Raw genomic sequence first — 26,127 nt, forward strand, 5'->3', positions numbered from 1 at the left:
CCGCTTTGTTACTAAGACACAGCGAGACGTTGAGTTCACTACTCAACTAAGTCTCGAAAACCTGCCTACCCTCCTAAGTGTAGGATAGAGCGGGAAGCTGTAAACAAAATCTTCCGAATACAAAATGGATAACGGAATATCTTTTTTTATCTTCTACTTCTCTCTGCATGCCTTTAGGAATAACCGCATGCAGTAAAAATTCCGCTACTAGTAAATATTCCTTCCTTAGTGTAAAACATTTAATTATAAAACCAATTACTTCTAATGTCAAAGTATACATTAACTCAGACGTGGGTACGACCTTTCTTTCTAAAGGCCATTGTTTTACTTAAAAGGACGCAAATTATTATAGTTTTTTTGTATAAAATGATGATTGGTCCGACGTTCCGTCTGTTAATTGATTGTTAAAAACTTAGTATAAGTGGTGCTTCTTAGTATTTGAAACAGGGTAATCAATGAGCTGTGAAGAAAGATTCAAACACAAATTAAATAGAAATAAATACCGCTTAAGTGCGAGTCGGACTCGTCCTTTAAGGGTTTCGTACCAGTTTTTGAATTGTAGGTCAACAGGTAGAATCCTATATCTTATAAAACAAAGTCGCTTTTCGTGTCTGTCTGAACTTTCTAACTCTTCTTCTTCTAAACCACCCAACGGATTTTTATGCGGTTTTCACCATTAGGTCGAGTATTTCTCAGGGAAGGTTTATATATAGTTTATTATTTGTACATTCTTATGTAAATTAACATAAATACGATAAATGTGTCTAAAGTCCTACCCATTGAGACAAATTCGCGCATGCGCTGCTTTAATGGTAAGTACTACATGAAAATAATGTACTGGAGTATTGTTCCTCTTAATAAGATCTACAAAAAAGTCAGCGAGAGCATATTTTTATCTTTTAAGGATAACGTGTAGTGATCATATTTCTCACTAAAAATACTAATTTCAATATATTTTTTATTGTGAGGGATATTTTTCCATAATGGTATTAATCCTTATCCTTTAAAATACTTTATTAATTTTCTACGTTAAACAAAGATAAAATTTACTGTTTACACTATTTCGAAATTGCGAATAGTTTTAGAGTAAACCGCATTTAATTGTTGACACATCACGCCGTTGACTCATCAGCTGTGCCGACTTAAGTTTTACTTATCCCTTACTCTCAGCATATAAATAAGTATATTAGTTACGTTGACCATTTAATGTAGATCAAAACCGTCTTTTACTGTTTTTTCATTTTAATAAGTACTTTAGAAGTTGTTACAATATCAAAACATCCTTGCTGTGAAACGCGCCCCGCGACGTTTTGCTTATACAAGCGCGTCATGAGCAGTCATCGGTGGTTCCGTGGTAGAATGCTCGCCTGCCACGCGGGCTGCCCAGGTTCGATTCCCGGCCAATGCATTCTATTTAATTTTCCTCACAGGCACCCACGCAGTGCTTGCTTTTCATCAGGGACAGAATACCCTCTTCAGCATTAACCACAAGCTCGAAAAAAAAACCCCGCCTGCCTTTATAGCAACGAAGATTTAGATGCGTTTGCACGTATTGGATAATTGGAGTTGAATGTATTATTTCAGCGCGATATATTTGGTTTCATATTTTTTGTAGTAGTTATTTGTAGGTAGGTTTTTGTTTATAATTTCTTCCGTTTAAAAATAGTCATTTAACTATCTAAAAATAGTAATTTAAATATATTTAAAATTTACGATACCTACTAAAAAATCCTTGCCGAGTAAAACAATTGGAAAATCCTTAGGAACTACGAAAATGCGGGTTGCATTAAGATTTAATTAATTTTCACATTATCTTAAGTGCTTTGCAAACATACATTATATGAATAATCCAGTAGTAAAAGCGGGCGAAGCCGCAAGGGGGTCGCTAGTAACTTATAAAACAATAAATAATTCCACTCGTGGTATAGATTTTTCTTGTAACAAGACAAAGCGCAGCGATGAGTTTTGATGAATATTTCAAAAATGGGGCGGAAAGTAGAGAATGGAATATTTTAACACTAGATGCCTTTTACATTATTTTTATTATTTTGAAATATTATTTATTTTAGTATCTCTTAATTGTAGGTATGTATGTGTGTTCATTCTCATCATTAAATAAGTTAATAAATAGCCATGACCTAAGAGTTATGGCCTACGTCCTATATTAGTAATGTCTAGCAATCTACTAGACGTTTATAAAGTAGAGAATATTCGTCTTCTCTTAGTGAGAAATCACTCTATATTTTACATTATTACTTATAATACAATTTGTTTACGTACCTACTTAAAAGTAAGATTTGTAGGAAAAATTGTTTATTGTGGTTATTAATTTAGTGGGAAAGTTACATAATAATTATAAATATTTAGTTACATTGAAAATTGGAAGTTTACTAATATATATATGTTTTTAATATGTTATGGCATACTTATCTTTCCTTAATTTGTCACTTTAGTAAATATTCAAATTAAAATTTGTAACTTAATATTTTTTTCACAGGTTGGTTTTCAGCGTGCGGCTGTCGAGGTGGAGCTCTTGCAACTGCTCGGGGTTCCATCGCCGCCCTCCTTCGAAGTCGAGCCTTCGCCCTCGTGTCTCCACGTGCCATCTCAGCTTATCGAGCAAGGCCTGCTTCTGGTAATTTCATTTATGTTTAAATAATTTATTTATTCTTCAAAATGTAATGTTTTTTTAAGATGTAATCTGTGCTGTGTGATATGAAAATGTGATAAGGTTCATATTTTCTTAAGTATTCCGTTTGAATTTGTGTGACAGGACGAATGGGGTATTTGCTTGGCGGTAAACGTCGTACAAAGTACAATACAGTGCCGCCCCGACTTCGCAATACGTCGTCACTCATGAATATGGATTTAAAAATATCTTCATAGCCGTACGAGTCATAATATATGAAGAAATTTATTAGAAGACATTTCTAATTTAGTAAAATAAGGGAATAATTTCATATATCAATATTTTTTTATATTTATACGAGTTCAGCTTCGAATTTCATAATTATTAGATGCTAAAACATATTTCGCTTGAAAAATCTGAACATTATATCCGACCTCATAAGATAATTCTTGACTAGACTTATAATGAATATGAACTTGGACGAATTGTCCAATTGTTAGACAGACAAGCTTTTTTTTATTTCTTTTTATATTCCTCTCTGGTGTTTCTTTATGGTATCAAGTAACCATTATGACACAGTTGAAAAATGTAACTATATACGGAATGCTTGTGGGTTCTATTCCCGTTCGGAACATGTAAATTATTTTTAAGAGAGTATCGCGGCGTTGAGTTCCGCAATGATCTCTGCCTGCGATATACGATATAATTAGTGTACTTAATGCTTAAAACATATGTTACTAGAATAATTTTAATTACAAACACCTACATAATATACTAAGACATGCGTTTAATATTCAAGTGACTTCACAAACTCTTGTAGAAGCTTGAATTTAATCGAATGATGGCGAATGACAGCTTTATAGCTGGTTATTGATTACTACCGTTATCGTATTCAATTTATATCTTATATCTATATTGTGATGTGGAGGAATGTCTTTAAGTGTATGATGATTATTGTTTCTTTGACTTTTGATGATCAGAAGAGTGAAGGACTCTCGTAGAACACTCTTTGTTTTTCATTTATTTACGCATCTCTTACAAACAAGAGAAAATTATATTTTCGCTCTTTTATTTGGTGAAAAAATGGCGTATTTGGAAGAACTTGCAAAATTTATAAATAGTTTTTTGATATATTGAATTAGTTTCTTGTAGTATGTTAATATGTAACAACTAAAATATACAATATTTATATGTATTACTTTGTATGTTTTTAATATATTTTATATACAGAAAGTGGGCGAGTAGGCGCGCAGTACGAGCGTGCCGCAGCGCGACCGGGGACTCCCCTCCGGCTGGCCGGTGTCTTTGCTGACGGTAGCAAGGCGAAAGCACCAAAATACGCACAACTTATCGATCCACAAGGAAACGTAAGTAGATTTTATATTTTCTATTTAAAATAATGTTTTAATGTATAAACCAGGGAAATCATTTTTAAAAAACACGGAAGACATGAATTTCCAAACAAAACGGCGTTGACTATCGCTGTCCACTGTCTGGAAAATTTTGGAAGAGACATTTGATAAAAAAATATTTCCTAAAATATTTAAAATACGTTTACGCATAGCACAACAGCGCCTTGTTTCGTACATTGCATTTCAAATTTGGATTTAAACCTGCATTAGACACTGTATAATAAATTACTTGTCTACTTTTGGACATACAGACGTAACTAGCAGACTAGCAATTTCGTGTATTCCATACTAAATAGAATTGAACAAGTTTGCTTCAAATAAAAACATCGTCGCGTCGAATAATAGAAATTTCATTAGTGTTACTCAATATTTTTGTTAATATTGGAAAACTATTTAAGTGTAAATATTTTAAGCATTCTTAAATTTTATTCCTAAAAGAAAAAAAGCTTGCCAAAAATAAACGTGGCTTTCTCTCTTCTCTTTTATTATAATACAAATTTCTCGTTTCCCATATACCGCAAAAAACTACTTATCTAATTAATATTACTAAGATGTTAAGGCTTTATCATAAATATATGGAATTTTAAACATTATAAACTTCGATGTATACACCGATTTGAATCAAAATGGCTTCTCTAGCGCGAATCTTTTATGTACGACGTAATAGCCTTCTACACCGTGCCTCGTAATTTACCATATTATACTAAAGAAGATTTACTTAATAGTCATTGTTGGGGCGAAGCCGCGGGCGGGCACGGATAAAATAAGAATATTACAAACGGTTATCTATTGCAGTATATATATTTGCATTTTTTGTTATAATAAAAGATAGTTTACGTATTTCTATGGGCAGATTTCTTTTTTTTTGTAATAGCTTCTAAAAGAAGTTATATAGCACCCTACATATATGGGATTTGGTCACTTAATACTGTCTTGATTGAAGTTAAGACTCAGAAGATTCTGTATACCATTAAGATACTTCCCTTCCTCACTTTCCGTCACTTTTTGGAGACATTGCTTGTTGAGTGGCGGAGCTTAACACCGCGCTTTACCTCCGCGTTCGTTCCGCGTATTGAGGAAATTGAAATATAAAATTTGTATTTGTTCGAGTGGGAACCGAACCCATAACTCACGCATTTACAGCAAAAAAATGCAAAATTGGAAAATAGTAAATAAAAATATGTATTTAATATTATCAATAATTTTAGGCGCAGTGGAGCAGCGTCTGTCTTTTAAACTTTTGAGGCTGTTGGTTCAATCCCCATCAATTTGAACCCATAACCATCGCGTGCCTCATATATACAGTTAAAATATGGCTGCAAGTTGTCATTTTTATACAAATAAACAATTCAAAGAAGATCTAGTGCAGGCAAATCCGCAGGAGGTATAATAATAAAGAATTTTTACTCCTACGTTATTGCTAGGACATGTCTGCCCACGGGCCATCAGAAATATAATATACCTAAGTGACATGTTCCTTAGTAAAGTTGGCAATAATAAAATGTAATATGTTATAACAAACAGTTTAAAATTCATAATGATTATATAAGGTTTATTTGATTGTATTTTAGTAAGACCTAGTGCGGTGTTCGGTTCCGCCGCCTAATGCCTAATCATCACATAATGTTTGGTAATTGGGGAACGGAGTGTCTTAATTCTAGGTATCCTGCTTACGTAAAGCTATAGAATAATTAAAATAATAAATCAATCTTTACCTTCTCACCAAGGAAGAGGAACGACTTAATATCTACTTTTTTAAAAACGTATAAAAAATTCGAGCGTAGCGGGATTTGAACCCACGCTACTGGAACGATTTCCAAATCCCGCTACATTCTAATTTTTATACATTTAAAAAAAAATATATAAAAATAGGCTTATTCATTTACTTTTCCATATTAAACATATAAAAACTATGGTTAAAATTTATTACCAAACTGCAATAGTTAACTCGAAGCAAATAAAAGTAACAAATGCGTTTCTATCAAGTATAAACAGCGCATGCCGTACTTTATTACTGAACCAATATCGATTAATCAAGAACATCACGAACGTCGAACAATGCAAAGCGAAAAAATAGATTCCTTGCTAACATCAGCTTAAGATTAGTAGCATACTAGTCAAGAGTGTATTTTTTTATTTAGGATATACCAGGGTAGGCAGAAAGAATATAGTGTTGAGACTCTCCGTTTTTCACTTCCCGCCCGTTTCTTCACTTATGAGGGTATTAGAACTAAATGAATTGCTTTGGCTACCCGGGCCAAAAAATATATATTAGAAAAGCAGTTTCACAGTTTTTTCCGCTTAGCAAGGTAGTCAGGGAAACTAGTGATAATCCTCTTCGTTCCCAATTTTCCGCCAAACTTTCGAGACATTGCGTGTCTATTGACGGAAATCAACTCACTTCTTGCACCAAAGCGAGAAAATGAAAAGTCACAAGTTATTTATATTATTTTTTTTACTTATTATAAGTATATTTACAGCTCATACTTAACAAAACAAAATATATAAGAAAACTTCATTAGCTCTATTGAACACTTTATTTAAATTGAACTATAAAATAAATATATAGGCGAAACGGCCATTTCGTAACGTTACAGTATATACGAGTACTATTATATTGTTTTGTAAGGGCTTCATTATAAAATCGCAATTCTCTCTTTGCAACAAAATTAAAAAGAAATACGTCCTTACACTCGAAAGAACATTAAGTACTTTTGTGTCTATTTTCCGTCGACAACCCATAGTAAGGCACAGCAGGACCTCGACAGTATAAATCTAGCCAACTTAACTTAAACTCCATTCATTCAAATGTATCCCTTATTTCGTTTGCGATAGAGTGTTCGTAACACGCAAAATGAAGTAAAGAATTCGTGTCTATACAAAGCTTTTGTAACAATTGGTTATAGTGAAATAGACTTTATGCTATTGAATTAAAAGTGTATATGGACGCAAAGGATTTCCTTTTGTGTATTCTGAGGGCAGTGTCCTCGGTGAACCGTGTTGCTAGGACGACTGAATAGGGCTGTCACGATTTTATTTTTTATTTTATTATTTTTTTTGCTAAGAAAATAAAGGTTTAGGTTAGGTAACTGTTGGACTCTAGGACTCTATGACCAGTTTGTTTTTTTTATACTATAAATTTATTTATTTGAGTGTAACTTTTTAATTTATATAATAATACAGATATGTTTAAATTTGTTTTGTTAATAAGCATTGTAATCATACATAATAAAAATATTCTCAAATTATATAAAATAAAATATAAAAATACTGATTTTATTTCAAAACATTTCTATTATATAAAATAGCCTATTAAAGTAACTATTTAAGTCAGTGCTTTGCAAAGCGTGTCACTTGTCAGGTCGATCCATGTTCTAACGATTATCAGGAAGTGAGTTTGGAATAAAACATTTTTTTTTATAGTTTCCTACTTGTTCATGTAAATAAGGAATATAGATTATATTGTCACTATATTTAAATAAGTTAATAATTCGTTATGTTTTATTTAATATTATAAAATAGAATTCAATAACACTTAACTACTTCTTTTGGGCATAACCGACAAAAAAAAATAGTTTTTTTTAATGAACAGAATGAGTCATGGGTTCGATTTTCACTCGAGGAAATGAAATATTTAATATTTTAGTTTCTTTGCTCTGGTGTCTCTCAACACGTACTACCACCAGAATTCGACGATCAAGTGGGGCATGGAGTGACTCAACTCTAGACTCCCTCTGCCTACATAAAGCGAGCGAGATGCCTACATAAAACTAAAAACATAGGTAGTATAAAAAAGAGGCTGTCTTGGCGCAGGATCTGACTGTAAGTGGTAATGGTTTCGATTAGCACTTAAGGGACTTGCTAACAAGATGAAGCGCGGCAATTGAATTCCGCCATTCTAATCCCAATTTCTAGATTAAGTTACCTACTCTCCTATATGCGTGACAGCGTAAAGCGCAAAAAAGTACAAAATTTCAAATTTTTAATAATATATATATAATACCTAGTATTTTTTTAAGTTTTAAAGTTAAATTTTAAAGCATAATATTTTTCTCATCACCACATTCACAGCCCGCCCCTGGGATATACAAGTGATGCGCTCGACATTTCGTTTCTGGTGTAATGGGCTTAATTATATAAGTACTAGAGACTATTACGAATAATACGAGCACAATACTAAAGAAATGATGCGTTATAAAGAAATTAGACGAGTTATGATATGTAAGTGTTTAAAATACTTTATATTCTTGTACTTATACAACATTCAAAAATAAGTTGTACTTTTTTGTGTGAAATTCTATCTTAAATATGTTGAGGTAGTCGTCGCCTACACTTGGGTTGCGTGGAAATGTTTTATATAGATATAGATATTTTTTATAACTTGGCGCTTTATTTCGTACATACCAGGGCACCGGGAAGGGCAGGGTGCCCTATAGGCCTATGCCTATAGGGCACCTAGGGACCTAGGTTAAGACACTCCTTTCCCATTAAGACACTTCCGTTCATCACTTTCCGCCGAATTCTGGAGGTATTGTGTGATGAGTGGCGGATTTCAACGCCATGCTTTGCCTCGATTCCAAAACGGCTATTAAAATTCACAAATATTTTAAATATTAACTATGTAATTTAAATTAGCTATAATTTCAATATTTATCATATTTACATATACAGTTGTATACGATTTCTTTATGCATACCTAAGTGTAATTATTACAAGGAACACCTAGCTACAAAAAGCTTGAGTAGTGTAGGAAGTCGATACTTATAAATCGAGAAATAAAACAAAATTACCAACTTAAAAATAATATTAATATGGTACTACCGGCATTTCTTAGCCTTGTAAAGACAATAAACTAAGATCTCAGGACCCCCAGACCTACGTCATTTTAGCAAAGCTGAAATTTTGAAGATTAATAGTCTAATATGTAGTTAAGACTGTATGCATACTCTCTAACTTGAAATTGGGGACCTTTGAAAATAATTTGGAAAAGTGTTCCAAATTATTTTCAATACCTATGTTTACCAAATTTTTATTTTATTAAAATGATTTAATTTCATCATTATAATATTTAAAACATATTTTTTATTCCCTTGGTAAAGATATAGATTATAAAATATAATTAAGTAAAATTAGTTCATCTTTTTATAGTGATGTAGTCTAGGTCTAAACATTTATCAGCGTACCGCCGCGAGCTATTCTTAAAGCGCACGACTCTAAGACGAACAGCAAGAAATGGTAATGGGATCCGTAAGTGACTCGTTGTCATGAATTAGCTTTCTTGTTACAATCTGCATGTTGTTTGTATGTAAATTTGCCTCTCAGCCATATATTTTTTTCTTTTGTTAATATAATTATGTATCTATATAAAATATAGGCGTGCCAATTGAGGCCAGTCGTGACGCAGGGGGACTAGCTTGTGACTATAAACTTGACAGGTTGTGGATTCGATCCGACATTTGAGGACATGAAAATTAAATATTTAATATTTTATTTCTTCGCGCTGGTGTCGAGGCAAACTGCGGCGTTGAGTTCCACCACTCAACAGGCACTGCCACCAGAATTCGGCAGAAAGTGAGGAACAAAAGTGTCTTAATGGGAACAGAATGTCTTGACTCTAATTTAATAAAATATAGATATATTTAATTATAGATTAGTGATGCAATGATAAATTCATATAAAGGCTACACAGCGCAAAAACGATGAGATACGGATGTAAGTTCGTTGGGGTGTATAGGATAGCACTAAGACCTGTATTTATAAATTGCTCTCAATTCTGAGATCGCTCATAAGATCAATAAAACGTTCCTTGGAGAGGATTTCTGGAAATTTCAACGGAGACGGAAAAAATAAGATTTTTTTGTTTTAGTAGACGCTCAAAATAAAGTTATTATTGTAGTTTTTTTCTATATAAAATTGAATAAACCTTTACACTGTAATGTTTAATATAATGTATTAGTAACCCCATTAGAAAATGACCACCACCACCATTTGACCGTCGAGTGGTAATTTTTGAAACGGTAAGTGAGCACACTTTCATCTGCTAATGTCTTGCTTGCGAACAAAAAAACTTGCGGTCAATTATGTAATTTCGCTGTTATTTATTTAAGTAATAACATATATTTCTCGATCATAAAAGAATTTGTCGATATTTTAGGTGTCATTTCAGAAATTCGAAATGGTCGCGCTTATTATATTTTTCTTCTGACTTAAAATTTAACTTTATAATGTAACCCGCATACTTTATAATGTTTCAATAAGATTTTTTTAAAAAAAGATGGTAACACACGAGTCGGCGTTTCTATAGAAACTAATATTCTTCGAACCATGTGTACTAAGAACATTTTTAAAATGGACTACCTGGTGCATCCTAAAATGAAATTCATTTTAACGTAGACCCAAAAAGATCTATACTTACAATATAATTAGGATGTTCTGAGAAGTTCTTATAACTTGGAGGCAGGCAGACGCTCCCTTGACCCTTCAATCTGTACCTAAATGACCTTACAAGGGCGTTAAGGGACAAGGTCATTTTATAGCTAAAAAGGCGAAAACTTGTTAAAGTCTCTAAAAAATGAATAAAGGCAATAGATAGAATGTTTTTTTTTTGTGTGTTTGTGTTGTTACCAAAATAGATAAATAAAAAAAATATTAATTCCCCGAGTGGAAATCGAACTCACAACCGTCGTCTTTACAATAAGGCGCTGTGTACCGAAGATCTTCATTTTATCAATAACAATATTTCTAATTCGTAACAGTTTTTAAGTATCTTGGTTTGATTGAACCTTACGTCGTTTAATTTGATAATATTAGATTAGATTATATTTATACACATATGTCGAAAGTTGTTAGATATATAATCTTTTAGTTCTTTCGAAAACTATGAAATATATATTTTTATTATGTTAATTAGTATGTGAACATATTAATTAAGCTGACGCCAACATGGCGCAGTTGTGTTATGCTTGACTGGACACGATAATTGCCAATTCTAATCACACTCAAAGAATTTTTATAATTCTACCTACCTTTTGCCTGCGGCTTCGCCCGCGTGGTAAATGGAAACAAGTAAGGATATGACACTTGACTCATTCTCAGTGCTTAGGGTAACTCAGACCGGCCGAGATGTAATATAGCTTATACGAGAAATAAATTCGAACTAGCTATTCCTGAGGTTATTACGCTCAACCAAGCAAACTCTTTTGCCTTATTGTATTAATATCAATACACACGTGTTTTGCTATAAACTTACCAATATGACGTTGTGAAATCTGGAAACTTACTCTGGACATTGCATTATCTTTATTTCTATGCTCTTATATTCAGTGGACAACGGAGTGTTTTGACACTAGGTGCTTTACTTACTGCTATGTGTGGAATTTAGCATAAAACTAAAAAATATAATTACTTTTATTATAATTCATGTTATAGTAAAGATAATACAACAATTTTAATAATATTTATCTTATAATTTTTAACTAAACCATCGTTTAAACGCTACCTACAATGTCACTGCGCAAATTATTAAGACATTTAAGAACAAATTGCTTAATAGTCCCCGTGTTTATTTAATTACCTATACTGCCTCTTTAATTGTAGAGTAGAAGATGGTAGGGCTGTTCTCTTTTTATTGTTTGTACCTGTATCTTTTATTTTATATTCTATTGCTAACTCTCTTTTACGACCTTAAGTGGTTTTATTGTTTTTACAAAGAAATGAATTATTAAGGTATTCTACCTTACTGTAATATTTTTAATGGCAACGTCGAGAAAATACCTAAATTTTTTCTACACAGGTTATAGATTGCGAATTGGAAAATGGAGTGGTCAAAGGAATATCACCAAAGCCAGACATATCCATAGCTTCCTAATAGGACGCCAGGTAGAATTACTTATTCAGATTTAAATAGTTCATGAAATGCAATGTTTAATACATTGTATGTATATAGAATTCACATAGTTGAAATTATTAATAATTAATTACCTGCAAAACTTTAATAATGTATCGCTTGTCCTGATCTAGTACGGTGTATTGGGTCCCTTATAAAAATATTAGGGCAGGTTCTTTGATTTTCTTTTATTAATTATCTTTTATTTAAATCAAACTTCAGTGCAGTTTTTCATTCTTTTTTTAGTCTTTTAGAACACGTATAAAATCCCCATATGTTTAAATTCTTATACGTTTTGAACCTACTTTTAAAAAAAAAAGATTCTCAATTTGTTGGAACCTTTTTTCTAACTAAAGTATCTTTGTTTCCTAAATGTGGAATAACACTAGACCACGGAATATCCCGAATTTGGGCAAAAAATGGAGAGCGGATAGTTTTCCTTATACCGGCTATCTACGGAATACAGTGTGAAGCTAAAAAAAATAAAAAACAATATAAAATGCCAGGAACTCTACATTTAGGACTCGTCTCTACCACCTAACTAATACTTAGAAACTTTATAGCTTACGAGAAACGAAGCGCACAATGCACGAACAATATTTAAAATAACAATTTTCAACTTAATTATTATAATAATGAGGCATAAAATAAAACAAAGGGTAATTTATATTCTGCGACAGTTTTTACAGTCACGCTTCGGCCACGGTCAGTTTTATGTATTTGAAAATCATAGCACGAATGCATTTACTAAGACAATTGTTTTTTTAAATTCCTTTTGCCAATCGAAATTAGTTCTTATTTTAATGAAATAAAAGCTACAGCAAATTTTTTCGTTAGTAAATAGTCTTTTTGTGTTTTGCCTTTGACCGAAATTCTAATGCAGTAAGTTTCAATAAGTGGTTGTAAATACGACTTTATTACTAAAGGAATAAAGATTATGGTGGTTTTAAGTACTGAAAGTAGCCGCAGCTGAGTGTTTGTCTATTTTAAACCATATTTGGGTGAACTGTGACATATGACAGATAACTTTTATTGCTGGTCCGTTAGATACACTATATTTTAAAAATACCAACCAGATCTGGATATATAATAATTTCTCCAAGCAGAAATCGAACTGACAACTGCCAATGAACAGTCAGATACTATCCCTCTGCTTGACAACGGCTTCGTATACTTAAATATGTATCAAAGTCATATAACTACCAGGAAAATATCTGAATAAATAAATACAGATATTTTCCTGGTGGCTTATCAAATATCTTTACATTGGCGGAAAATTGAGAACGGTAATTTTGTCACTAGACCTACTGTATGTCTACTTTTTGAAAAGTTCTTGTACAATTTTTCTGAAATATTTCGTAGATGACTATTATTTTATTTTTTTTTAATTTTGACATGAAACGTCTCCTCAAACAATATTTAATCTACATACGATTGACATAAAATAGACAAAATTTTTGCAACGACATTGTAAAATGGAGTCCAATGACTTAAAGCCATATAAATGGCTATACGAAGCTACAATATACAACAAAAACGACGAGAAAATACCCGTCCAGTGGCTTGAAGAAAAAGCTGACGTTATAATACTTCTTTTCACCGCTTATAATGTTGATAGAAATGGTATTATTGAAAAATTCTACGAAATATATGAAGATGCAAAATTTCTGAACTTCCCCATAGAAGTGATTTATATACCCATGGACGATACTGAAGAAGGCAGTGTCAAAGCTTACGACAATCAAGCTAATTGGTTCAGAATAAAATTTAACGATCCTCTAGTGACGATTCTTAAATATATGTATTCTGTTACCAGTATACCGCATTTGTTGGTGATCAAAATCGATGGTACTGTAGTTTCAAGCCATGGTATACTTGATTTGGAGCAATATGGGAAAAATGCTATTATAACGTGGACGTCCAAAACCGCCTCTGCAATGAAACCTCGCAAATTGAGTAAGGAGTTCATATTTTATGGTGAAAAATGGAATTATATGAATAATATGAAACCAGACAAGGGCAGCTATCAGAAAAAATATAAGAAGGGTACTGAAGCTGGCAAACACAGTAAATCAGATTAAAATAGTCTTAAAATTAGATATTAAACATGTATTAAAAAAATAACTTAGTTATGTTTAACTTATATTAGAACTACCAATTCTGAAAACATTATAAAAATTATAATTTTATAGTAATCGAGCTTACTGTCTTCTTTGAGAAGCTAAATTCGTTTTTTTTAAAGAAATATTTCTTTTTAATTATTCGCAGTTAAGTTCTTATATGATTGAACACTAAGTATAAGACTTAGTGTTCAATCACTTAAGAGCGACACTATTTAAAGAACATGACACCTCATTAACGAATCGTCACAATATTTGACAAGTGATCGCTAAGTAGGCGTGAAGATAAAACTGTTTTGCATGCAAGCTCAACTTTTTATAGCTTTTTTGCAACACTAGGGCTGTCACTTTTAAGTTTATTTTTGTAAGAACTTGAATGTATTATTTTTATTTCTATTTAATTACTGGGCCAGAAAAGGCTTTTGTTTTAATTTTTTTAATTCTAATATTGCACATACTATAAAGTAGGTTTATGAAAATAAAAACAGAGTTATACTTTCCAGCTGATTTTTTAAAAATAATTATTTGATTTGTTATAACTTTGTTAAGACGTCCCAAACTCCGCTTTTCACCAAAATTCTGGCAACAGATCAACACAGATCAGAACAGATATGATCGAACCCATAACCAACGCTTTTTTATTATGTTTTGCTAGTACACTTTAATTAATATTAATAGTAAATAAATATTTGAAAGAAATGCTATTAACTTGTTTGCTCGTAATAAAAGAACCACTAATATATGATAAGTATAACTAATGTGATAAATAGGCGTGAACATTTTATAGTTTTGCATATACAAGTTAAACTTTTTAACAACTGTTTGCAATATTATCGTATATAGGGTTGGCACTTATTATTATATGTTTCATGAATACATTCATAATTACTATTTCTTTTCTTTATTTAATTTAAAATAATAAATAATATTAATTAAAAAGCAATATCTCAGTTAAATTAAATGAATAAACTAAATAAAAAAATATATAATTTCATAATGACAACCCTACGTGGTGTGATTAAATAACTTGTATTCGCATCAGATAAGAGTTACAACACTACAGTATTTGGGTTATATCAAACAAGTTACAAGTGCTGCGATGCTTTGTGAAATAGATTATGAGATAGATTCGTTGAAATTCAGTATACTATACAAAGATAAGAAAAGAATAGGTGTCTACTGAACTTTAATATATTCTGTATAATAATTTCAAAATTGAAACTAGTTCTAATGATTAATAGCGTTGTGTTAATCAATTATTAATTATTGTCGATTTGTTTGAATACTGGGTACAGTCGTTACCTAATAATATTTTAGATAATGAATTGAAAAAACATATGTTAAAAAAGTTGAGCACATTTTAGATGTTTTCTAATTTTTTATATTGTACTTATTGTAGCTCGCCACTTTTTTTGCAATGTTTACGAAACATAAAATCCAGTTGTTTCCCGTTTCCCGCAGGAATTTCGAGAAAACACTTCATAGAGTGTTATTTATATTTTCGTTAAGTTCCAGCGTTCTACGCCGCGAATTTTCTGCTAAGCCTGAGCATTTACTGAGTAACAGGCAAGATATACCTAAAGATTTTTTTTGTCATCCCTTTTTTATCAAGTATATAGAGACATCCACATATTATTTATATGGTGGCACAATTACGACGTAATTATGATTCCATTCCGTTGCTTTCCGGTCTTTCTTAGTACAACTGTATTTCGAGTCGACGGTAGCTTTTTTAAGAATTGACAACAATCAACGCCGGCTCTTGTATTAAATTAACAAAGTAAAAATTTTATATGCATATTATGTATGTGTTATAAGTGTTTAAGTGTAGTTTATTTTTTTATTTCACATTTTCATTTCCGTATTCTGGAGAGAGAAAGCGCGGCGTTGTGTTCCGCCACTTGGCACGCACTTGGCACGCAATCCAGGCGGATTGTCTAGAAAAGACTGTCTTCACAGTAAAGAGACCAAATCCCTTTTCGATTTTTGCCATTTTTTCGAACGTTCACGAATTGAGTGGCGGAACTAAACGCTGCGCTTCGAACAGAGCTGGAATTTTAATGTGTTATTAATCGAACCCACAACCGCCGCGTTGACAGTTGAAAATGTTAATATTTAGTTTATATATTTGTTATTTTCTTGTAGGTCTCCATTTTGCTATGTTAAGTATAAGATTAATCAGTGGTCGTAGCGTCGCTCGCGGTGGAACGTGTCGTAGGCTGATTACACACTGATAAGCTAATGGTTACATATTTCATGTTGATATCAAAATATATATTTTTATCTATTATTTGAATTCACTTTTCTCTATTATATACTGCTATTACTATTTACAATTTGAAGACACTCGTGGCACAGGAACAGAAGCGAGCTGTAAACTCGACATGTTGTGGGTTCGATTCCTACTTGAGGAAACGAAATATAAAATATTTTGATTTCTTCGCTCTGGTGTCGAGGCAAAGTGCGTAGTAGATAGAGTTCCGCTACTCAACACACAATATCTCCAGAATTCAGCGGAAAGTAGGGAACGAAAGAATCTTAATGGGAATGGAGTGTCTTAACGTTAGGTTCCCAAGTTCCCTTCCAGCGTGAAGCTAAAAAAAACTACGTAAGCTGTGTAGCTACTTGGACAGGTGTTTCTGGAAAGCTTGAAATTAAAAGCACTACCGCCAAATACACCAAAAGCTCCATATACTCGTAGACTAAAGCAATTATTTACTCTAGCAAAAGAAATCTTATTGAAATATATTCGTATGTTTGCTTGTAATATTTTAAATAACGGACGGTAACTTTACGGGCCCATTACTGGTTCCTTTTTTGTCTTTTTGTGATTTGCTATTATTTGTTTATTTTGCTATTGTGCAAAGTACCTACAGTAGAACGGCTATATGACCTAGGACTCGATTTTAGCTTGGTTTTTACTAACTTTCCATCTACTTATCCGTTTTTCTCCTTCCGTGCACCATCCATGGATGCTTTATCAAGTTTTTTAGTGTACATCGTATATTAAACAATCTGAGTGACATTCATATTATAATAACTACTTATCTATACACTCCTAATCAATTTCTACCATAACTATTAAAACTTATCCTGAATATATTAAGAGTACTAACATCAAGGAAATACAAGTACATTGTATTGTAGCCATACTTTGACAATGGCGGCCATGTTGGAATGCCGTAACGCGTGACGTTGAATGTGTTGTAGTGAATGGCCCGCCTTATAGTTATGTCCCTTGTACACGTGGACATGAAATAATTATAAATGGGATTTAATTAAATATCTTCACGCTTTATCCCGCATAAAGCAGGTTAAGAAAGAATTGAGTGTCTAGATTTTCATACTTTTTTGGTGGCGGAATTCAACGCCGCGTTTTGTCAGTGTGGAGCTGTAATAATCAATTAATTAAGAAAGAAAATAAGTTTTGATTATATTTTAAACATGCAACGTTTTATCAATAACTAAACCTGATGCTATTTGTATGTCAAAAATCAGTTGGATCACAGATAAAATATTATGTAATTATGTTTATTTAATATTTTTCGTTTCCTCGGCTTGACTAAAGCTTGATGTTAACTTGTATCGGACAGGATTATTACATTGTTATTGAAAAATATTTTGACAATGTATTTATATCTATTAAAGCTATTTAAAAATAAGTAATAACTTAATTATCAATTTTTATTAAACAAAAAATTTCTAATTTCAGGAATTCTTCGTCCCAATCAACACTAAGGGCGAAATGTACGAAGTGTGTCCTGAGGAGCTGTCACCGGCGGAGTGGGAAGAGGCTGCACCTTCAGCTACTGTGCCTCCTGAAATATCCTCGCGAGCTCATCGACTCCCTCATCTCTTGAGTTTGTGGAGGCTTCCCACACGAGTGAGACTGTTGGCAGGCACCGTTCCTATTGAAATGGCGCATGATGTTGGAGGTAAGCTTATTGAGAACAATTTGAAATGTTAGCTTTTTTTCAGTGTACAGAAAAAGAAGAGATTGGATATTTTTTTTTACATTTTTATAGTGTTTTGTAAAAACAACTTTGGACAAAAAAATACTTTTTTAGAAAACATATTAATTTTTGAATGTAATGGGATTAGATTGACGCCTCTCGGTTGGTTTTCAAAAAGAGTTCCAATCCAAAAATAGCAATATTCAATTTTAGATTCTACTTCTAAAAATGTAACACTTATATATTTTGTAATAATGCCTATTTTAACTAAATTTTATATAGGTATCTTTGAATTAAACGGCCGTGATTAATATCGAACGATTAATCTTTTTCTTTACTGATAGTGGCCTATGAGAAGTAATCTCATATATTTTTTGCAGTGCAGTAACAAAACTCTATGATATCATAATTGTAGTTCGTAATTTACCGATACGGACGATAAAATATCGATAATAATCTTTATTGCTTGCACTTTGTTGAGATGATCCTATAAATAAACTTGCATTACTAGACCCACAGACCCGTCTGACTCGTTTTATTTGTTAATTTAAGGCTTTTGTCATGGCCGCGCACTCAAATAAATCATCATTCTTATATAAACCCTGCAACAATAAATACACATCAATTGTGACATAGTACATGTTCTTGAATAAACGTTTGTTCATTTTATTTGCAGAGGACCTTTTGCTGCGAGCGGCGATCACTGAACCTGTGCTAGTGATGTGCACTCTCCCAGAGTATAATTCCTCGCCGTCCAGTCCGAGCAAGCAAATGGATCCAAGATACCACGCCAAGGAAACTCTACAACTTCTCCCATTGAACAGCAATATAAAAATACGAAGAACTCAACTCGGATTTGAAAGTGAAAAAAGGATGTTCCTCTCTGCGCGCCTTCAAAAAGCACTAACCTTCTGTCAACTGAATGTTGACAACTGGATCAGGCAGATCTCTTATGCAAATTCGACTGTTGTTAGCAAAGCAAAGACAGTTGAAGACCTCATCAAAGAAGACCACGAACCAGTGAAATTTGAAAAAGAAAAGAAGTTTACTCTACAAGGCCTAAAAATAGACACGTCTAGGCTTTTCGGGAAAAGTGATAAAGTATTAAAAGATATACCAGATGAAACAGAAGGTTCAATCATATTTTTAAGTAAAAATGAACTCGAGCATATGAACTATGATGTATACAGCGATGACGAAGGTAAAGACGATAAGAGTGAGGAAAAAATTGAATCAGAACAATTTGCCAATGATAAAATGCATGTATTCAGAGAAGATGCCGGGGCTAAGAAAACTAAATGGTTCAAGAATCTTAAATTGTTAAAAAGTACAGAAAAATTAGATGGCAAAATTACGGCTATTGAAAATAGTGAAAAGTATAAGGACGTTAAAGATCCGTTTGATCCTTTAGGGGAAAAACATAGTTCAATAGAACGCTATCAAGATATGGCTAAATTAATTGAAGACAGATTTGGAGTTTTAAGAAAAAATGATGGGACAGCAGAGAAAAGCCATTCTTACAAAAGTCTAACGACTTCGTCTTCTGATATGGGTACAAGTCAATGTAGTTCTAATCACAAGAAACCAGTTCTTACTAAATCAGTATCAGTGCAAACAGGTATGCCTGACAGCTCATACACAGAAGAAGAAGACAGTGGCATAAATATGAAACATGGCAGAAAAAATCTAAGTGTTGATCAAATTAACTATTGTGGCTCAATGGAAAGTGACTCAAGTTCTGGTAGAAAATTAAAATCTCTTGACGAAAACATGCTTAAAAAATCATCAGCTAGTAAATCTTCATCTAATCTGGAGCGAAGGCAAAGAATACAACCAGATTTGATACCAGAAAAAGCAATGGTAAAATCAGAATCGTACAATCAAATTCAAAGCTGCGAAGATATTAATATGTTTGGAGCCGGATCTTTATACAACGACAGTGATTTTGAAATTAATTATAAACAGCACTCTTTCATTACCGAAAAACTATGTTCAGAATTCCACGTTAAAACGAAAAGAGTGCTCAGCAAATCTACTTCTAACTTATTACATCCTAAAAAATCTAACGACCGAAAAGAATCAAGTAATAGTAATAGCATGCCGACAAAAACTGAGCGTTCTAACGAAAGTGAAAAGTTGGTAAACTTTAGAAAAAAAATTGACAAGCCAAGAGCTCCTACACCCAAATCAGAGTTAGATGATGGGGTCGCTGTAGACATATCTGAAGAACCACAGGTGCAGAAAAAGCTTAGGCGATCTATATCCTCCATTCAAAAACGAAAGTTACCTGTGATCGAAGATTTACCATATGGTCAAGTGGCCGATGCGGTGCACATAGAAGAGGAGATAATAGATTCAGATTCCAGTACAGATAATATTTACGCTGAAATATGCGCTCCGACCACTAAACCCAGTGAAGAAGAAACCTATGATTACAACGTTGATGTATTAGCAACGGATCCTGTGATATGCAATGTTAAGAAAGAAGTGAATGATCGTAACGATGAAAGGGCGAAACAAATGAATGGTAGCAAAGATAACCCTTTTAGACACATAGAAGTAGTAGTAATAGAGAGGAGTGAAGCCGAATTAGACAATTCCAGCGTCATGTCGAGTGAGTTGGATGAAACAGGAAGCAAAAATGACGTCTCCATCATAGGTTCATGGGAACGTGATAATACTAAAAGTGAACCAAAAATCCACGCTATTAGATTAGAAATAACCAGTAATATAGAGGACTATCCTGTTGACAATCAAAATTTAGACAGCGAGGTTCATCTCAGTAAAGATAATTCATTAAGTTTTAGTAATAGTATACATTTGAATGGTACATATCCCAACGAGGCCATCTACGATACTTTAAAGTAGGTTAATTGTATATTAATATATTGTCTACAACAGAAACACTGAACGGCGGAGCCACATCATATCAGTTCGATTATTTTTTAAATGAAAATATTTATCGATCAATTGATGTTTAAGTTGATATTTAAAAACATTTTAAAATAATTCAGCGTTACCCGTAGGTATTCAAAAATGATGTTTTGAACATGCAATTTTATAAAGAAATATGTTATAACAATATGTATATTCCTCTAGAATTGCTTTATTAGATTTTGCCTAGTTTTTTAGATACACCGTTCGTTCACATACATAATGTGTCATATTATAATCTTACATTTGTAAAAAAGAGGCTGATCACATCCATTACTTGTATGTCTCTTAATTTTTTTATTGATGTTGATTCATTGAATCTCCTACATGTTAGTAAAATTTACAATTTATTTGTAAATGTAAATTCTAGCACCTGCACCAAACCTTATATTATTGTTTTGAATAATTTTTAATAATATACTTATATATTACAAATGTTTTATGTTAATTCAAAAAATATATTAAAAATACATAAAAGAAACCTTAAGTCAGTACATATTTTTTTGCAATATTTTATATTATAAATCGGTGCTATTATAGGTGCTCAATGTTACGGTAATTTAAATTTATATAGCCTTATTTCACTTTTAAAACTGGCCCTTAATATAATATAAGACAATATTTCTGAAATAAAAAATATTATTTGAAAATTATAGTAAAAAATAATATGTTATCTACCTTTCTCTCTTATATTTATATGCTGAATCATTAGTGATTGTATCAGAATTACAATTGGTGTTTAATAAAAAAAATATTGATTTACAAAAATAAATAAAAAATATATTTATATCTGTATATAAATATATTATGACTGTAATGGGCTATAACTATATAAGTATCACATATCACATGACAATTATTATAATTATATTTGTAAATTGTTTGTACCATATAGTTCGATATATTGTGTATTATAAATATTGATTTAAATTTGTCGCTCTCGAAAACGAAATGTAATAAATTGTTGTTTTAGAGCTTTCAACAAATAAAACGATTATAAAAAAATAACACTTCGTCTATTTTAGGAGTCTTCTAATTTGCATGATTTCCTTCGATTCAAATGTATTTTTAAGTTTTCCTATTAGAAAATGAGCAAAATATCATGAACGTGTATGTACCTAAATAAGTTACTCCACACTTAAATAAAAAAGTGGAAGTATAAAAAATTATCTTTAAAAATATTTAAAAAACATTAAAAGAAAATTAAAATAAGAAAATTAATTTATTATTTCACATATTATACTTCTATTCTTAAAAGAAAAACTTCAAATAAAAAAATAAAACACAAATAGACAAATATACTGTATTTAATCAAATAATTTACATTTAAAATTATAAATAGTACCGACAAATAATTTCATAACATTGGGACAGAAACATATTCAACATAATAAAATTACAGTCAACATAACTTTGCAGAAACAAAATTATGATTTGTGCGTTGAACTTAATTTAATAATAAAAAAATTAAGGAATGAAAATTAAATTTCTTGGTCGAAATGCACCTTAAAAGTAAAGCTGAGACCACACTTGACAACCAAATATAATTATATATTAAAAACATATAATTAAATTAACTATTATTTAATATAATAATAATAAGGTACTATAAAAATTCTCAAGTGCGGGCCAAGCTTATATTTATTTTACAATATACAAGAATATAGTACATACAAAGAGATTACCTGAGCTTAGTCTAAACACAGATTGCATTTGCAGCTACAGGAAAAATGGATAGGCTTTATATCAATCAAATATATATACATGTGTATATTTCATTCATACAAAGTAATGAAGATGTTACAATTTTTTCTAGAAATTGTGGCAAAAGTATGTTAAAAACAATTAGTATTTATAAATTTATTTTTTCTATTAAAATAATTCATAATTAAATCAAATAATATTAAGGCCCTTCTGAACATTTATTTAAAAAATATTTACATTTGGCAAATAGAATTATAAAATATATTAGAAGGGATATGTTTAATTGATAGGATGGAAAGTAAAAGAAAGATGAAAGGAAGAATACTTAGCCACAATTTCGTGATACTAAAATTATCAGTCGGGGAATCACAGGTTTAGGCTAACCTAATAGATTGAATGATTTGGAAGACGGCCGAGCCACAAACTACAAAAATGAAAAGAGCTAGTAACCATGGTGCTACGGGGTATTGATCGTCCTTTTCCTGGAAATAAAGAAAATAACATGTCAGTCGCAATAAACATAAATAATAAAAAAAATTGATGAAAAGATATTGCTAATTAATGAATTATAAATCATAATACATTTTCTTCTATATTATAATTATATTACTGTTAGAGATTGAAATTATAATTATTTTTAAAGTAATACTGACATATAAACAGAAAGCCATAATATACAACATTCAATTCTCCTCCATAAATAAACCAACACCATGTGTGTGGATTGAGCCCACTACCATTGCATTTACAGTCAGATGCTATCCCGCTGTGACAAAATGGTATCTAGTAATTATGTTTTTGATATATAAGAGCATACTTAGAAAAGGTAATCATATCATTAGTTAATATGATTTTAAAAATATAATTAGTTTAATATTAACGAATTTAATTGTTTAGTTACTAAATCATTGTAATCACTGTTCAATAATAAATTGTTTAAGATAAAAGAACAAAATAAATGAAAACAAGAATTTATCAGTGATAATGCAAGATTAATTAGTACATATAATAAAAGATTGTGGAGTGTCTAATGATTAAATTTGTTGTTAAATCTGTTATTTTAAAAGTTGACTAAGTTTCTATCAAATAAAATTATAAAAAATTGTTGCATTGGCACTGTCCCCTGACTGACTGTAAACATGGTTGTGGGTTCAATCCCTTCGAAAGAGAAAGACTATTGATTTTCATTTTCCCTTTATGACAAGCATGGTGTTAGGTCGGCCCATTTAATGCATAATATCTTAAATTTTCTTTATGCTCTCATTAGCTACCCTACTATGTGGAAAGTCAAGAGTAAGATAAAAAAATTACCTTAGTGGTTTTAGGAACATTCCCCCTCATGGTGATGTTTTTGCTTGCAATTTCATTTGCAATACGCATTCTCTGTTTGGGCGCCATTCTTCTTGTAAAAACAGTGATATTTGTCCTGGAAACAGTTAAATTTTACTTTATTACTTATTTCTTTTTTTTATATCTTCTCAATGTATCTCGCATATGGCAGGGGTATGCAGAAGAAACCTAGTGCATTATACCTATTGCTTATTGAGTGGTGGAACTCAACGCTGGGCTTTATCTTCTTACCAGAATAAGTAAATGAAAATGATTTATTCCCCTGAATGGAAATTGATACCATAACTGTCTCATTTAGTCAGACATTATGTTGCTGATTTATAGACATAAGAATTTGAACAGAAATCAACATAAAATAATTAAATATACAAATAAAAGCTACCTCATAGTTTAATTCCTAAAAGAAAGCATGAAAATTGCAATTAATTTTACAGTAAAGTGAAAGCAAAATCAAATGAACATAAAAGAAATATATTTTGGAAAACAACATTTCTAATGTAAAGAGACTCCTACAAATGCCTTTTAATAATGTATTTAAGAAGTGCAGGTTTTGATCCCACTATCTTAATTTATATATGTTTTCTAAAGCATTTTTTATCGTTAGTGTGGAATAACACTTTAAAAATGTAAATAAATATACACATATGTTACATAGAGTATTGGATTTTAGTTAGATAAATGGGGTTCCATATGGTAACATAGAAAATAAATATTTATTGCCCAATCATATATGCTATATAAATCAATTAATCTTCATGTGAGGTATATTTAATTAAATAAAGATACTTTTAAAAGCTACAAGATACACAGGAATTGCGTAGTTTTATTTAGCTATACATAAAAACAATACAAAAAAGAACTAAAAATGTTTGCACAGCTGTTTAGTTTCTAAAATAGAAAGTAGCTCGAAACAAATATATTAAAACGAAAATTTGGGATAAATATTGCTTGCATTTTGCACCGATAATATATAATTTAACGCTAAGTTAACAGCAAGTGATTAACGAGAAATCGTTCTAGATTTTCCATAACGTAAATATTATACCTTGAATTGGATATACTTGACAATTTAAATAGAAATGGTTAAAACTTTTAATATGCACTAAAAAAACTTATTCTAAGTAAAGAATTGATAAAAAATACTTACAATAATCTTAAAATTAAAGGCTTTTAAGCCAAACACGCACAAGCTATCTTGACACGTATGTAAAAGTGAAACAATTTGCCGAAGCGACTTTATTAAACGTCAACACGTCGCGTTTGTACGTCACTTCACGAAATTCCTTTTGTTGTTTGCGCCTGCGCGAGCTGACACGCGTCAGTTTTGTGTTGCCATCATTAGAAAATATTTTTTTGTAATTATATTATTCACTGTTTTCAAATATAAAATAAATAAAAAATAATTAAGTTAAAAAAATATTTAATTGTTAAAATTCGCGTTTTATTTTTAAATAAATTTGATAAATAATTTTAACCGATGAAAGCGCCACCTAGTAAACTTAATGAAAACTATTTGCTAAACAAGCTTATGGGCTGAGAAAAGCTTATACAATAACTCTTTATTGTATAAGCTTTTCCCCAATAGGTGGAACTAGCAGGATTAATTATAACTTTTGACCACTAGATGGCGCTGATAAATAATTTCACACTCACTTTGGCAGCTATATTTATTTTGTTATGAGAAGTATACAATTATATTGGAGTTATTATCCATTATTTTTAGCAATTATAGAATTTACTAAAAGAACCTTATTATTTCAGGTGTCGATTATTATGTTTGAATAAATAGGTATAGTTTATTGTAAGCCATAATTATGTCGTAATTACTAAATTGAGTTATGAATTGCCCTCTGTTAATTGTAAAGGACAATTGAAGTAGGTACTTATGCGCGTAACTATTAAGTAATTAAGATTAATGAACGGTCTATTGACGTCTTAAGTATTTTCTACATGAAGAGATATGTCGTTTTTTTCTGTACGACAAAGATTAAGATCAATGTAAAATTATTAAGGTAATACGAATTATTAAGCAGATATCTATGAAAAATAAATATAATATAAAATTCATGAGGCCGTCGTGGTACCTAGACAAGGGATAGATGTGGGTTTGATTCTCACTCGAGTAAATTAAATATTTAAT

General features: G+C 31.3%; 3 protein-coding genes across 4 annotated transcripts in view; 2 read left to right on the forward strand and 1 right to left on the reverse strand.

Annotated features, from left to right (window-relative positions):
• B4 (imaginal disc development protein B4) overlaps positions 1-22,033 on the forward strand; it is a 106,402-nt gene extending 84,369 nt beyond the window's left edge. For both annotated transcript variants that reach the window (XM_085194620.1, XM_085194621.1), the window contains 4 exons: positions 2,498-2,635; positions 3,860-3,996; positions 17,759-17,981; positions 18,676-22,033. In XM_085194620.1, the coding sequence (XP_085050746.1) occupies positions 2,498-2,635; positions 3,860-3,996; positions 17,759-17,981; positions 18,676-20,867 (2,690 nt within the window). In that variant the 3' untranslated portion in view covers positions 20,868-22,033. The remainder of the gene's footprint in view (positions 1-2,497; positions 2,636-3,859; positions 3,997-17,758; positions 17,982-18,675) is intronic.
• LOC146533383 (uncharacterized) lies at positions 13,383-14,069 on the forward strand. The gene has a single exon (XM_085194885.1). It carries the CDS (start codon positions 13,402-13,404, stop codon positions 14,005-14,007), a length of 606 nt encoding a protein of 201 aa, XP_085051011.1. The 5' UTR covers positions 13,383-13,401; the 3' UTR covers positions 14,008-14,069.
• A 189-nt stretch (positions 22,034-22,222) lies between the features above and the next one.
• On the reverse strand, positions 22,223-25,273 carry LOC146533384 (stress-associated endoplasmic reticulum protein 2). Its single transcript, XM_085194622.1, has 3 exons — positions 25,135-25,273; positions 23,949-24,063; positions 22,223-23,119 (listed from the first exon to the last, which is right to left on the reverse strand). The coding sequence occupies exons 2-3, from the start codon at positions 24,033-24,035 to the stop codon at positions 23,012-23,014; spliced, it is 195 nt and encodes a 64-aa protein (XP_085050748.1). The 5' UTR covers positions 24,036-24,063; positions 25,135-25,273; the 3' UTR covers positions 22,223-23,011.
• Positions 25,274-26,127: the final 854 nt, after the last annotated feature.

The sequence above is a fragment of the Heliconius melpomene genome, chromosome 12 (assembly GCF_056956725.1).
Source record: "Heliconius melpomene rosina isolate 202511_hmr_F chromosome 12, ASM5695672v1, whole genome shotgun sequence".
NCBI classification, from domain to species: Eukaryota; Metazoa; Arthropoda; class Insecta; order Lepidoptera; family Nymphalidae; genus Heliconius; species Heliconius melpomene.